This window comes from Amphibalanus amphitrite, unplaced genomic scaffold (genome assembly GCF_019059575.1).
Source record: "Amphibalanus amphitrite isolate SeventyFive unplaced genomic scaffold, NRLGWU_Aamphi_draft 000252F_arrow, whole genome shotgun sequence".
NCBI classification, from domain to species: domain Eukaryota; kingdom Metazoa; phylum Arthropoda; class Thecostraca; order Balanomorpha; family Balanidae; genus Amphibalanus; species Amphibalanus amphitrite.
In genome coordinates this window covers 634,059-650,014 of record NW_024881747.1, presented here as the reverse complement: position 1 = coordinate 650,014, position 15,956 = coordinate 634,059, and the positions used below count along the sequence as shown (strand labels likewise).

At 53.7% G+C, this 15,956-nt stretch overlaps 1 protein-coding gene across 3 annotated transcripts in view; it reads right to left on the bottom strand.

The window, feature by feature from the left end:
* Nucleotides 1-361: 361 nt before the first annotated feature.
* The window catches only part of LOC122386466 (homeobox protein extradenticle-like), a 76,811-nt gene continuing 61,216 nt past the window's right edge, over nt 362-15,956 (bottom strand). For 2 of the 3 annotated variants that reach the window (XM_043375682.1, XM_043375681.1), the window contains exons 6-9: nt 11,959-12,061; nt 5,604-5,722; nt 4,032-4,093; nt 362-1,344 (exon numbers count right to left, since the gene is read on the bottom strand). In XM_043375682.1, coding sequence (XP_043231617.1) covers nt 4,055-4,093; nt 5,604-5,722; nt 11,959-12,061 — 261 coding nt within the window. In that variant the 3' untranslated portion in view covers nt 362-1,344; nt 4,032-4,054. Of the gene's footprint in view, nt 1,345-4,031; nt 4,094-5,603; nt 5,723-11,958; nt 12,062-12,091; nt 12,189-15,956 lie in introns of all 3 variants that reach the window. The other variant, XM_043375683.1, reaches the window with a different exon arrangement.

Genomic DNA, 15,956 nt, shown 5'->3' with positions numbered 1-15,956 from the left:
AATGGAGTTTTCGGTTGTTTTGGCCGACGCGACGCCACCGGGCGTCTCCTATCGAACGCTTGGGCTCGCTTCGCTCTCAATCGCTTCAACGATCGGGCCGTTTGAAATGGCCGGCTTCAGCGGCGAAACGATAGCGGCCTGGTGTTTCAAAAGGATAACTAATGCACAAATGGTTGTGTGAGATTGGGGATAGCACTGAACACCTCTCGGATGGACCTGCAGGCTGCAGACAGCGCTCAATGAGCAGCGTGGTGGTATGGGAGTTCCGAGTTGCACCGGTCATTGACGTCGCCTGATGGCAAACGAGTGACACATGTTCACACCTCCGTTCCGCACCTCGCAGCATGACAGAACACTTTGCAAGCATTGAGAATACTTTCTTTCTACTTCTCAGCACACATTCACAACACAGTCACTTTCATACGCAGCACGGGGGCCCTCAGATGTGAGGTTGCTATGTACGTTTGTACAAAACGTGGACACATTTATTGGGGCACGTACAATACGGTACATAATGAGTATACACGATACAAAACCGGGGCGGCAGAGCCGAGAACGTAACAGCTCCCGGGAGGGATCGCCGCTCCCGGAAAATCACAATTTGAACAAAACCTCTCGGCCGCGGCCGCGCCCCGGCGGTCGGCGCCGCCGCGGCCCGGCTCCGGGCCCGGGCCGTACGGCGCGCGCGGCACCGCCGAAACGTAATATCCATGCATGAGAGCGAACTGCCGGCTGGCCACACGAGCAAACAGCGCAACGGAACTGAGCCACGCCGGCGCAGCAGGGCATTACAAATGAAGAGCGGTGTGATCGGCGGCTGTTCGGCCCCGGCCGAGTCTGGGGAGGAACCTCCGACGGTGGGAGCTCGGCGGTCCGTCCAGCACTGTCACTGATCAGGTCACTGATGACGCGGGACGCCGGCCCGCTCAGTTCGACCCGCGTGTCCCCCGATCACTGGCCACCCAACTGGAGTTCACGGTCCACCCATCGGGCCACGGAGGCCCTCACAGTTCGCTGACTGACCCTTCCGGGGTGCACAGTTCACCGCCGGTTCGCCGGGCGCCGCCCGGTCGGCTGGCAGACTCCACTGTCCGCGGGCCTGGCTGTCCGAGTCGTGGGGCTGCCCCTGCCGACCGGCCGTGCCTCCCACCGGCTGACTCAGTCCGGACTGTCCAGCAGTCTGTCAGACCGGGGAGAACACGCGGCACGGCACGGGGAGCGTTCACCACGAGCGAGAAGAGCGCGACCCCGGCGGCCGGTCACGGCGACCCTCGGCGGGCTGCGGATTCAGAGCAGCCTCAGGTCACCGCGTCTTCCACCGGACGATCACGCCGCTGTCAGACTCTGCAACAGAAACCACCGGTCAGTGGAGCAGGGAATCTGAACACAAAGGCATCTCAAGTATACCACTTCACGACGGTCCTCCCAGAGACAAACTGTCCCAGTCATTCACACGGCCACTACATCAGGTCAAGCCGTGTTCGTAACACTCCACAGCGACTGGTATAGAGCGCTCGTGATTGCCGCATTTTTCACCGAGTCGGTCGGGATCAGCTTTGTCTGCCGTTTTCGCGGCATTTGGCGTCGATCGTCGGCTTGTTTCAGCCGTCGGCCGCCCGCCGGGACCGTCCGGGAGGCGAGCGTCTCTCAGCGCTCCGCCGACAACAAACAATAGCGCCGACCGGAGAAATTTCGCCGCCGCCATCTGGAAATTGAAAGCGGGACAATGGCGCACAAAAGCCGATTGTTCTCGCCGCATCGCCGTCCGGCCGGCCGAGCGGGTTGCGCCGAGAAGTCGGCGTCCGAGCTGTCGGGCGGCGCGGCGATCGGCCCGACCCTGCTCCGGCGCCGCCGCGCGGTGTTTGGTCCCTCGGCCGTCACCCTCCCCTCTCCCCGCCCGTTGCCGTCGGCCGCCATCGCGCTCGGCGTCTAATTTACGGCCGGCTCCCCGTGGCCGGGCCGGCACCCCGCCGCGCCCGCCGCTCGGCCGGTAATGAACGCCTACCTGGCCGGCCGCCGGCGGCGCGGCCCGACCGGCCGCGTGGTGGCCGGCCTGTGCGGGCAGATCGTACCGTGCCAGGGGAGATTGGAGATGGATGGGGCTGGTTTGAGCACACCCGTTACAGGTCGGGGACTGACGGGGTGGCTGCAGCTTACCGAAAACAGCTCGTAAGGTCGTGACTTGGTGATGCTGTTCGCCGGATGAATCGAAAGTTTTGGTGTCTTCAGTGGTTTTTGGAAAACATGTTTCTTATGAACATGTAAAATTTCGGAGTAATTTAGTTTATAAATGCCGTTCCAAGCGTGTGGCGGCATTCATCAATATAGTGCACAACTACACCGGCTACCGCAATAACTCATCGCCCAGTGTCACCAACCGTCACCACCCATTCCCTGTCTTCGCCATCGGTCTTCACTGTCACCTCACCACGGACAGCGTCACCGACCTCTAACCGGCCGTCACCGCCCGTCGGCGGCGTCACCGCCCGTCCGTCATCCTCGGCGAGGCGTCATCGCCGCTCGGCGGCCGTCGGCACGTCGCGTTCCGACACCGTACGATGATGTACCGACCCGCCGTCGATGATTAACGAGCTGAGGACGCACACGTCCGGCGCAGACGCGAATCGGGGGCGCGGCTCTGACGGGACGGTGCCCACTGCCGTCTCGCCGGCAGGCGTTGAGACAGTGATAACGGCTGTCACGGCCGTCACGGCCGACACGAACTGTCACGCTGTGTCGCATGGGTATCACACGCTGATGCGATGAATATCGATGCCGGAAGAGAATCCCATGCTGCCGCGTATGTAAGTACCGGCAGTTAGTATGTGGGAAGAGAGGAGCACAGAGTCTGTGGTTGCAGGCGGTGAGAGCAGCCAGCCACGGCACAGTGCACAGTATGCAGACAGCCGAGTGCACAGTGTGCAGACAGACTGAGAGGTGATTGGCCGCATGTCTGAGCAGGCTCCAACACATGTATCCTGGTAGTAATGTGCTTGAAGTAGGACGTCATTCACGGTCACGGATGATACACGTGGGCAGTTCCTACAAAATATTTGGCTCGAGGAAGAAATGAGTCTGGTTTCGATCGGACCAATGAGGACCAGCATCACCTCAGTCAAGTTTCACCCAAACTGCGCCAAATATCGACTTGAGGGCTCGCATCAGCCATCACACGCCGTCATCCCAACCGATCGTCTCAGACGCCGACTCTCCACCCCTAGAGCGGACGGCGAGGGAGCGACGTCTGCCATCGCGCGCCGTCTGGCCGGCCGGTCGGCCGGTGATGGGCTGTGGGCCGGTCGGCCGGTCGCCGCGCTGATGGGGCTGTTTAAATGCAGCGGTCGGCGTCGGCCCGATCCCGGGACGGACGAAGCGACGGCGATCCGACCGCTGGCCCGCCCGCCGGCCAGGCATACCGAATGGGCGCATCGAGCGCCAGACGGCGAAACACACGGACAGCACGGTTCCATTTCTGTCCCTAAATGCCGAGCCATAATTGCAATTTGGCCCGAGCAGGGTGTGTTACACCCTGATCAGTCACCGGCATTCTTCATCGCCCCGTTACATCCTGGGTGCGTCCCTTCCATCTCACAAACCTCTTGATCTCTCGACGCCATGTCCCGTTCATGTTTTTACCAAACCCGACACCCCGTCCGCCCGGGCTATCCGTTTCGGTCGGGCCGGGGACAGCGCTGATAGTATCACCGATCGCGTCGCCTCCCCACCTGCCCTCACGAGCCGCTAAGGCCGACGCTATCAGATGGAGCTGAGAAGACGAACGGCCTCACCCGGCCGGCGTAAATACGCTGCGCCGCAACGTACGAGCGGCACGCTGACGGACGAGCCACAAACACGACGCATGGCCAGGCGGAGACAGTGACAGTGGTGACGACGGCAACGGCGGTTTAAAGTAGACAAACTGTTTGATTCACCAGAGAGTGCTAAGGACACTGACCCCACCCACCCCGCACGTCCCTAACCATTGTCGCCGCCATCACCGTCGGTACTGATGCATCGTTGTCGACACTCACCTCGGTGGGCTGACGACGCGCCGTTAGTAGCCCATCCCCGGTTGTGAGTCGGAATAGCCGCCCTGAAAACGGCAGACGGGATGGGTCGTCAGCGTGGAATGGTCACTGGACTCCCGCTCAGAGGTCAGCGCAGCAGGACCGGAGGAGCGTATCGAGAGATGGCCCAGATACATTGAATGCACGAGACAATGACAGAAGCCACTGAAAACGTTATCCACAAATAATGAATGAAATATGGGCCGGCAAATGGTGAGAAATGTAGGGGAAGGTGGGGTAAGACGGACCAGCTAAGGTTTGAGGCCGCATATCTTGCTACACTGCTCTCGTAATTCATATTATTTATAGTCTTCGGAATGCTCAATCCTTCCTCTGTTGACATGTGTAAAGACTAAATTTCAACTTAAGGACATCTAGGTGGTGGATGCTCTTAAAGAGGGACATGTCAAAAACTCAGACAAGAAAAAACGTGGGGTAAGACGGACCACCCAGCAGTGCCTGCTATCCGTTCATGTGTGCTACACTTCTGCTCTGTACTCTTGTAAGAAAAAGTAACCAGAATGGTAAAATAACAAAATGAGCCTTTATTCTTTACTCATGTGTGATGGAAGTGCAGCTAAAAGCTGGGAACATGTGTGTTGATTGTCGTTTGGCATGAATGCATGCTAACTGAGCACTTGCATGCATGGCTCACATGCAACAAAGACTCCTTCCTGAAAAATTAGCTTACTTAAACTTGTGTCAATGTTTTGGAAAAGAACTTTCCATATGCAGGGTACAATGGACCACCACAGGGTAAGATGGACCACAGTGGTCCGTCTTGCCCCAAATCTAAATTCTGTCATTATCATGACGTATATGTCAAATAGCCCAACATTGCAAAACCTTGTCTTTCCTAAAGTGTGACTATAACTAAGTTTATAACTTTGTTCTTCACAGTTAAGTGCAAAATAGAAACTAATCGTGCAAGAAAGGCGCCGTAATTGAATCACCCATAGACCTCTTATATTAGATCGGTTTGACGAAAAACAACATTTTTCTCAATAACTCAAAAGCTATGCATCCTAGCAGCATGAGCTCAAAGTGGCCATTGTTACGAAGGAAAACAAACATGTGAGTGCATAAAGCAGTAGATACCAGCAGCGGTTCAGCCGGGAGGGCTGGTGGTCCGTCTTGCCCCGCTGGGCCATCTTACCCCACCTTCCCCTAATTGTGAACACAAAATTAATAATGAAAATTCATAACAAATTTCATCGAGCGATTATGTACACGATCCATTGAGCAGTGACTCTGTAATTTCATATGTGCTGACAAGTAGCGTGTCATCATTAATCATCAATATCCGTTAAATAAACACTGTTTGCTTTCATTCGTGTGAGTCTGTTGTGGCGAGTGGCGCCTAAATCGACGGCCTTGGGTCCGCGCCGGCAGTGAATAATGTTCTGTCAATCACGGGTTAGACGCAGGAGGGACACGGTCGGCCGGAGCGCCCCAGGGTTCCTGTGCGACCCGTCCGTCCGTCCGTCCGTCCGTCCGTCCGTCCGCCCGTCTGTCCATTCGTCCAGTCCAACTCACCTGGCTCTGACTGTTGTACTGGGAGCCGTTCATGGACATGTTGTAGCCCATGTCGGCGGGAGGAGGCGACATCATGGGGCCCGGCGTGCCGGCGCCGCCCATGCTGTACGGTGACGAGCCTGTGGGACGAGACAATGGGTCAGTTGAAGTCACCAGGTCACGCAGGGTCACAGCGAAAAGAGGGGGACGTAGGTCATAACAGGTTGATTTGTTCCGAATAGTAGCCGACAGAACACGTCGTTTGCCGTCCGTGCTAGGAATTCGTAATGTTTATCTGGAGTGTAACGCTTCCTGATATTTGTTACGTTATGTCTAAACCCACAGACGACGATGATCGAGCAACGTCTGTGTCCCTTTGCTGACTCACTCCATTGATTGATTAACTCGGCGCACCTTTGACGCTTCTTACCTAGCTGTACGCTACTGCACCACATATAACTATCACACGAATAACCCCAGCGTAATATCTGACCACCTGATACGGCGGCAGATCGCTGTCTCAGTTACTCGCCGATATATCTGCGGCACGTGTCGCCCTGGCGGCTGATTCCTGATCCACCGAGCTACATTAGTCTCCATGTGACACAGGACTGACACCGTCCAGTGATCGCAACTGACGGCAGCCACCATCGGGCGGCCACCGCCGACCGACAGCGACTCGCCGATATTGCGTTCGCCGCCGGGGTGCCAATGTGTGACATAGCCGGTGGCCATCCATCAACGGAGGCCGTGCCGGGCAGCTGTGCCGGCCACCGCCGCCGCCGCGTCCCATAGACCTCCCGTTCCACCACTACCGCGCGGCCAGCCTCCCGGCGGGCGGCGCAGATCCCATCAGCAGCTGAGAGCAGCCACAATATCAATGACGTCATAAATTGCTACTCTGAGTAATTAAAAGCGTCGTCTTGACACGGCGGCGCGGGCGTGGCGGCTTGCGGGCCATCGTAACTCTCTGCGGCCGTCACAGCCGGCCAAGATACGGCCGGATGTGCCGCGCCGCCCGGCCGGCGAGCCGGCTCTCTGAGCATCCGCCCCGACCGCCCGAGACGCCGCCCACCGCCCACCGCCCACCGCCCGGTCAAGGACACACCAACAAAGGGGGAACTGCAGCCCAATAATGCCCGAGCCGTTTCTTGACGCTGGAAAAGTATACAATACAATGTGATGGCCTTTGAGTGCCTCGAGATGCTCCGGAAAGTTATGAACCGTTATTCATGGCAATCTCATTGCAAACTGATGATGGGCACTCGAGATAAAACAAAAATAAAAACAGTGGCGTTATTGAAGTGCCCCGAAGTGAGATAAAGGTGTGTTTATAAGTGTGTGCCGTAAAGAACCAAAGAGCGCTATCTGGTTTATTAACTTTTAACTTCTCACGTTTGCATGTTGCCTACATTTTCGTGGCAATTCCAATCTTATGCAGAAAAAATGGCATCGTGTAAATAATTAATCCCTGATGGCATTCCTGTAACCAATGCGCTGGTTCCAGCGATTCGAGTGCACAGGCTAATTCATTATCAATTTATATAAGTTGCTTTGTCATGAGGGTTAGCACTTAGCCTGATGAAATGGAAATGCACTAGGACATAAATGTTCAGATAACTCTGTCAAAATCTTCACTGAGCCCATATAACTTACAGTAAATTCTCAAGATAGCGTGGAAGTTAAGTACTTAAGAAATAACGAAATAATATTAATCGCCCAGAAACGTACAAAGCAAAGAATAAATATAATTTTTAATTTCAATGTGTTTTATGGTAGTAGCCGCTGTTTGGTGCCTTAAATACTCCAACAGGAGCTAAGAAGCAAGCAATCAAAGAAACCCAGTACCCAACAAAAATCATGTCATTCCGTCAATCACAATCGCGCTTCCCTGCCGCGCCGTTCTTCGCACCTCTATCCGTAACATGTTCCTCACATCATGTGTCTCGCACCCATCTGCCACTCGACGATCACGACTGAAGGTGCCATTACCGACAAAAGAGCCACCACACCGGCCGACGTAATTCCAAACAGACGGGCTAATTTATCGGCCATCTGAAGACGGCCTCTATTGATTCGCCCTGATTTAGGCGGCGGCGGTACGGCGCTTCGCTTTAGCGCCGACCGAATAACGCTTCCACAACGAGCGGACCGAATGGCCCAACCGTGACGCCCCGTACTCGCTCGTGCGCTTATGAGCGGCTTGCACGAGCGCGCCCAACCGCTCGGGGTGATCACTGAGACAGCGCTCCGCAGACATTTCGGCCGACAGCGCCGCTGGGCTCACTGCCGACTGCAGTGGCGGACGACAGATCAGCGCCATATATCGGCTCAGCCGGGACATAGAGCAGACTTTATAGGGGCGGAGAGATGCCCCAAGACGGCTCACAGGCCACGAACTATGGCGGCTTCCGGGTACTTCTAGTGACCGCCGTGTCATGATAAATTTTAACCGCTCTCAGTGCATGTGATGCCCTTCAGTATCCTGATCGACTAGCTCCCGTTGAGTTCCGATTTCGTGTAGCATCTGTAAAAAAATGTCGCGGTGCTGGGTAGCTCCTTCCGTAACTCCACTATCCTTCCACCTTCCTGGCTCTTTGAGGCCGGTAGCGGCTCCCAGAGGCGTCGTTAGCTCAAGTAGAGCCCATGAATGTCTGATGCCAGAATAGTGAAACGCACAGGTCACACGAGACTCATCCCTTGGCAGCCTTCCACCAACGCGCAGCACTCAACAACCGCGGCACTTAACAACGAGCTATCGACGCAGCGCATGAGGACATCATGGATAAGTGTCCAAATGTCCATAAAAGGAGACGGAATTTGATCAAGCATGCCACGGCGATGGCGGCTCGCGTGTCGGCGCGGTGTTTGCCAGTGTGATGCTATTATACAAGGACTGTCTGACAGCTCGGCGATGGTGGGCCGGGCGGTCGGGGCGGCGGCAGACACTCGGGTGTGAGTTCGGGGCGGAACTACAGGACCAGAACCGGCCACTCGGCAGGACGACTCCGCCCTCCCCCGTCTGCCGGACGGCGGCCATACTGCTGCATCAAACACCCACCAAAGCCGACAACCGCCGCGGCCGTCCGCCGGTCGCCACGGCAGTAAAGACGGGGACGGCGGCGGCGGCGGCGGTACCGCAAGATTTACTCTCACGACGCGTATAAAAGTGCGCAAAACACACTGCAATGCTCAGCCGGCAGATGCAAGAACAGGTCACCTGAGGTGCCGATTGTCCCGACAATGTGAACTGTATTGTTCTACATAGTAACCTGCAGGATGGCAGTAGTTAAAGGTAGTGTGCCACCTTTGAAAGATTTCCCATTTTATTTTTCCTAGGATAAGAAGCTTCTGTTTTTACCTAATATCGCAAAAAAAATCAAAAATGGGCCTGGAATAGTGCCTTTTTCGCCTAAAAGTTTTTCGGTTTTTAGATATGTATAACAACTGTAGTGGGCTCACCTGCAAACAGGCGTCGGGCAACAATCGCGAATGCGGCGCACTTGTGACAATAAGCAAAGGTCATTATAGTGTTACGACCATACGACGTACGGGAATGAGTTATCAGCTGTCTAATCGTAGATAACACAATGTCGAGCCTTAAACTGTAAGCCCGTATTGGTATTGTTTCTTTTATTTGGCTGTCGAACATTATTTATGGTTTGAAATATGATTTTATGTAAAATAATTGATATGAAAAAGCCGTCTTATAAGTTATGACCCCATTTCACCACACGCAAGTGGCAGAAATGACAATGATCAGCTGACGCATTTTTCTTGGCCGAAGTCAGAGCGCGCGGCCCGACGCACCACGCGTATTTGGAAATTCCGACCTCGACGAGCATCAGAAGCCACCTAACAGGCGTGTTCGAAACCGCAGGAGATGATGATGAACGGGTTTATCATCATAATCATGCTCAAAAAAACGTTTCACACCATTCAATCATTAGAAACTTGATTGGATGAGCATATCGGTAATAGCGATTTCAGTGTGTGCATTTATTGTTCATAGTGGTGTGAAATGTGGTTGGGGTACGACCGACAACCCGTCGGGGCGAATTTCGCACTGGGGTACTCAAAATTTGAAGAATTTAAGACGTTTCCATGAGTTTTGAAGGTATGGATAAGTTCTAAAAATCCGGTTCTCCTTATCTGGGCCATTAACTCCATACGGTCCAAGAAAGCTGGCACACTACCTTTAAATCAAACTACAGAAGATAAAACGTCGGTTTATCTGCTGCGGTTCGATCTAAACGACTTGACATACGAGTCGTGTCTCGTGCGTGTCTCGTACGACACGCACGAGACACGCCAATTTCCCTCATGCAAACATTCTCCAATGCATGTTGCAGCGACCTCCCATCGCGTGGATTGATACATTCCCGGGATGACGCGTCCCTGACGACCTGTGGATGATGTCACTGACGTCGTGGCATGCCGCGCCTATCAGATGAGACGTTCGAGTGACGCCACCCCAGACGTCGGACACAGGTATGCCGGCGTGCAGCGCTCCCGCAATGTTAATCGGATGGGTGGAGGCATGCCAATGTCACTAGCATGCCACAGCTTTACCACCCACATCTCAGTATCGAGTGAGTCAGCTATATTAACCCGCGCCCCACTGGGGTCTGCGTATAACACGCCCTACTGGGGGGGGGGGGGGGCTATTCATAGCCCCCCCCCCCCCTCCTAACTCCGAAACTACTGGGCCGATCGTCAAAATTCAAACGGCGTCTGATAGCCCCGGAAAAACTGTCGAGCGAAACCTAATTTCATTGACCTCGAGGTCACCGATGACGTCACAGGTCAGGTCAAAGTAAAAATTATTAGCATTTTGGCTTGTTCACGTTTTGGGCTCTGGCCGCCGACTTACAAGTCAGATCAGGCTCATTTTTGGTTCACACACTCGTGAACAGATGCTCTAGATACTCTGAGGCTACCAAACTTGTACTTTGATTTTCAGGTCAAGGTCAGGTCATCACAGGTCACGAAAATATTATATCATCCATCGGTCACGTGACACATGTTTTATGGTCCATTTAGGTCAGAGATTTCGAATTTGATGTCGTCTGTGTCATTCGAGGTCATTTTGAGTCAAATTCAGCTCAGGTCAGGTCACTTTCAGGTAAAAAAAGGTCAAATTTTGAAGTTAAAATTTTTCAACAAAAAAGGTGTCTATTGGATGCAGTTTGAGCTCAGGAACACGATGGTGCTATTTATATTGGCGTACGATGTCAAATTCATGCTGAAAAATTGATTTGAAAAATTAATAATTGTTAATTTTTTGCAATAATGCGTATAACTTGGCCATTTTTGAAGATATTTAGCTAAAACTTGCTAGAGTTAGTCATAATAATGCGTTCTATCACATATATTCCGGTTTTTTCGAAAAGTCAAAAAATTTTCGAAAAAAATGTAAAAATATAAATTTTGAGTTTTATTATATAAAATTTTCGAAATTTTCAGAATGTTGAAAATCCGAGATAGCAGTTTGATAGCGCAGTCTATTCTGAGTCCTCTCATGCAAAGAAATTGGATCTAGCTTAAAAACTGAGCTCTTGGGAGCGATTGCCGCGGTTCAATGTTTTGCGTCGAAATCGGCCGAACATGACGTCACTCTGACGTCATTTACGGCCGACCTATGGTAGGTACGAAGTTAAAATTTTGACACAAGGTGTCAAATTGATGCAGCCGAAGGTACTGAAAGTTTGGCGTCGATACGTCAAGCGGTTTGGAAGTTATTGCAGAAAAACGGGAGGGGGGGCTATAAATAGCCCCCCCCCAGTGGGGCGCGGGTTAAGGACAAGCGAATGGTCGACACAAGTCAGGGTTCTCTGATAACCCCGGGTCGACAGAAGTGTGGTGTCCAGCCACAAATGATGTGTCGATGCACTGGAGTGTGGGCGTAGCCTATAAATTTGCATATAGGCATTGTTAAAAACCCGGACAGCTATAAAGGGCAGAAGTGCCATTCTGTGCAGGTATGAGGGTAAATTTAAGGATAATGTTGTAATGTCGCTAATTCGAAACATTATTTTGCGTTGTCTACAATTGTTCCCTGGGCGCTAGGAAATAATTTTGCTTGCGATTTGTTACATTCCTGCCTGATTTCATTTCCTTCATGCCAGCGGGCGATTCATGCAGAATCTGCCGTGTGAGCAATCCTAGTGAAATGAGCAGCACAAAGCACGGAACAACACAAATGTGTTAGATCAATATACAAAGTAGATCGAAGCCCCAGCCGATTGCGATTAGCGAAAGCATTCGCGAGATCATATGAAAACGATCCCAGCTCGAGACTCAGTCCGCGCATTCGGCCGCGCCCGGCAGCCGACGGGGCGGGGCTGCCACACCTCCTAAAAGACGTGTCACCTACCTGAGTTGGCCGCCTTCTTCGCCGCGTACAAGTTGGCCTCCTCCTGTGCCTTGGTGATGTTCTTCTTATATCGGATCCTTTTGTTGCCGAACCAATTCGACACCTGACAAAATACAAAAGACACTTAACTAACCTGCCGCTTTTTTCGCTGCGTATAGGTTGGCTTCCTCTTGGGCCTTGCCGATGTTCTTCTTATATCTTATCCTTTTGTTGCCGAACCAATTGCAAACCTGACGAAGTCGGGGCGGCTCAAGCACACGCCGCCGGTGCAATGGGCACACGGTCGGGACACGGTGACGTACCAATATCGTCCTAAATGACATCAACGGCAACGGAGTTTAGGTACATCTTTTTTTGTTTAGTGAAAACAATGGAAACAGGTCGCAGTATTCATTGCAATGAATCAAGGGCGGCGCCACCGTGGGGGCAGTGGGGGCAGACTGCCCCCACTGGCAGGAGGCCGTGGGGGCAGGACTATGTTTTTGCCCCCACAAAATTTGGCTGATGTTGAAATGGGAACAGAAGACCGGTGCAATATTCATGATAGGCGGTTATTACGAGCGAGCGAGCGCAGCGAGCGAAGCGAAGTCTTTTCAATATAACGGAAAAATCTCAGTATGAGCGGCCCGGCCCGGCCCGGCCCGGCCCGGCCTGTAACGCTTTTGAGAGGCTTATATCTCAGCAACCGCTAGACCGATTGGCCTGCGGTCTTTTTTGCTGGGTAGCCCCATCCCTTCTACCCCGTAATTGACTACTTTTGATACACCTCAGTGACCGCCGTGGCACGTGCCACGTGAAGTCAAGGGTGTTCAAGCAGTTTTGCAAAAGTAATGATTTTGAGAGGCCCATATCTCAGCAGCGGCTTGAGCGATTGTCTTGCGGTCATTTTTATAGGGTAGCTGCATCTCTTCTACCAAAGGTCGGATACTCTTCATCTATTAGATGTGAGTGACCCCCACTGCACGTGCAAAATACAACAATAAGAGGTGCCAAATTTGTTCCCATTTCAGTAACTCGGTAATTACTGGGGCGATTTCGCTGAAACTTGGCATACAGGTAGGCACCCACCAGGCAATGCATTCCCATGTGTTGCGGTTAGGGTGCTACTGCACGTGCGCACGTGCAGGGGGCGTTTCCAGATCTCGAGAACGGCTGGGCCGATTGCGCTCAAATTTGGTACACGGTTGGGGACCGGTTAGTAGGGTGCCGTGCAAAAGTCATTTTGGACCCCGTTTGCACGTGCGCACGTGCAGAATGCCGCTTCCAGATCTCAGGAACGGCTGGGCCGATTGCGTTCAAATTTGGTACACCGCTAGCGACCGGTTAGAAGGGTGCTTTGCACAAGCCCGTTGGAAGTACCCTCTCGCCCTTCTGCACGTGCAGGGCTCACTATCTCGCTCGCTCGTTCTTCGCCCAAAAGGCGTTTTACTGGTAATAGTACGCCTGTTTTTGACGATTCCCGTATCAAGTGCATCAGCAGAACGTTCGTTCTCAGACCGTCTGTCGCATATCTCCTACTCCCACTCATTCTCCTACTCATTTTCATTCACCAGAAGGCTGCCCTTGAGCTTGACCTCGAGGAGGTTGAGAGGCAGCTTGTCAAAATCGGCCAGAGAAGAGTTCACCCTCTTTTGGGAACCCTTAGACTGAGACTGAGCTCGGGGAGGTATGACAAAATGTGATAGGAAGGTATGTATATCCGGGTTATCTGGAAATGTATGTGGATCGCCCTAATAGAGCTTATTCTGGTATCAATCGTGTGTGGAGATTGGAGAATCACATATATTCGCACTACGGTAAAAAAGAGAACTAGTTAGGTACTGATTACTGATTACTGTCTACTCCTAAGCGTTCATGTGGTATCGCAAATATTCGCCAGGGGAGGCGAAAACGCCCCCCCCCCCCGTTCCGGGCCCGGGAGGGTTAGTGCTTAAGCTCAATACGTATGCATGAAACCTGAAACCATGATAATTTCTAATTGGCAACATCTAGGGGCAAGGACGGCAAGGAGCTCATGGATTTTGCAGATCGGTTATCAGACAACAGTCGGGTCACCTGAAGCTTGCCCCCACTGGCGAAAATTCGTGGCGCCGCCACTGCAATGAATTGATAGTCAAGACGTCAAGCTGGATGCGTTTTTAGCCGGATTGGTATTCATATTTTATAGCAATCTGTTCGGTGTACGTTCCAACACTACTTTGACAGACCTATTTCCATTACGAAATTAGCCGCGCGAACTCGCTAATTCACACCGCTTAATATGTCAAACTGATTGGTCCAAAGTGGTACCTAGCTGGTAAGGTGGATGCCGAACATATTTATCATTTCTGTCTACGCAATGGGGATGTCGTGAGGTACGTACACATAAGGCACAACCTAATAATTTCGAGGAAATTCTTTAGACGCTGTATCCTACAACCGCGCCTTATTGGCCCACCGAGCCGTCAATACAGCTTCTGAGTCGGGATCAAGGGGGCTCATGAGATTTCGGTCGGGGTCAGGAGCGCTTCTGAGGGTCCAGTCGGGATCAGGAGCGCTCCTGAGGGTCCAGTCGGGGTCAGGAGCGCTCCTGACACCCCGGTCGGCGTCGGAAGCGCTCCTGAGGGTCCGGTCGGAGTCAGGAGTACTCCCGAGACTCCGGCCGGGCTCAGGAGCGCTCGCTGAACTCCGGTCGGGGTCGGGAGCGCTCGCTGACTCCGGTCGGGGTCGGGGAGCCTCCCGTCGGCCGGCGCCCGGTCGGGTGGCCGCGGCGGCGCTCGCAAGCCGTATCGGCCGATCCCAGCGGCCGTCTCCGTCGAACATGGCCGCCCATTAGCCGGCGGCGCCGACCCGTTCCGAGTCAGCGAGGCGCACCGCCGCCGCCCGACCGGTCGCCGGCCGCCGATCGGCGAGGCCATTTCGCCGCTCGGCCACCGACCGATAAAGCACACATCTCGCCGAAAACGGCCGGCCACTCGCCTCTATGAGTCGGCCGATCGGCGGCCGCGCGGCCGCTCCGACAGATTCCAGCCATTATCTGAAATTGCCCGGCCACTCGCCGCCTAATGGACATTATTATTCGTTAACCAGCCAGAAATCGAATTTTCCGGACGGCGAGTCGGACTAGTTGCTTGATCGGGCAATTGTTCAACCGGCAGCGGTGTTCTGAAAAGTGGCCGCGGCGCTGGCCAACTCGAGCCGACCGGTACACGGAACCCATTAGGCGCGGTGGCCGGGCACGCGCCGGTTAGCGACGAGCGGCATTAGCCGGATTACGGCGGCGATCTGTCGGCCGCCGACGAAACGCTCCCGCTTCCGGGCCGCCGAGGGACGGCACGGAGGGCTGGGAGGGACGAGAGGGACAGCACGGAGGGCTGAGAGGGACGGCACGGAGGGCTGGGAGTGACGAGAGGGAGGGCTGAGAGGGAAGGCATGGAGGGACAACACTGAGGGCGGAGAGGAAGGGCTGGCAGGGACGGAGAGCTGATAAGAACAGCACGAGGAGCTTGGAGGAACAGCTGCTAGGAGAGGTGGGAGGGATCAGATGGAGAGCTGGGAGCCCGGGACGAAATGGAAGGCTAGGAGGGGCAGCACGGAGGGTAAGGAGGGACGGCACGCAGCTGCTGAGGGATGAGAACTGGGAAATAGTATGGGACGGGAGAGAGCTTAAAGGGACGAGAGGGATATGGGAGGAACGAGACGGAGCTGATTGAGGGGATAATACAAAGTTGGGAGATGGGAAAGGACGGGAGACAGTAGGGAGTTGATATAAGAGGGACTTAGAAGATGGGACGGAACGAAAGGAAGATAAAACGGGTGGAAGGGAGCTGGTAGATGAGATGTTGCTGTGGGACAAAAGGAGACTAACGGGAAGGAGGGGAGGGGGGCTGGGAAAAAGGAAGGAGCAGAGCTGAAAAGCTGAAAAACGGGGAAGTGTCGATGTTTTTTTCCCAATAGCTGGGTGTGGAATCAGGAGCTGGGTGAGATCAAAATGACAGCTTGAATACGGGGATTTACCT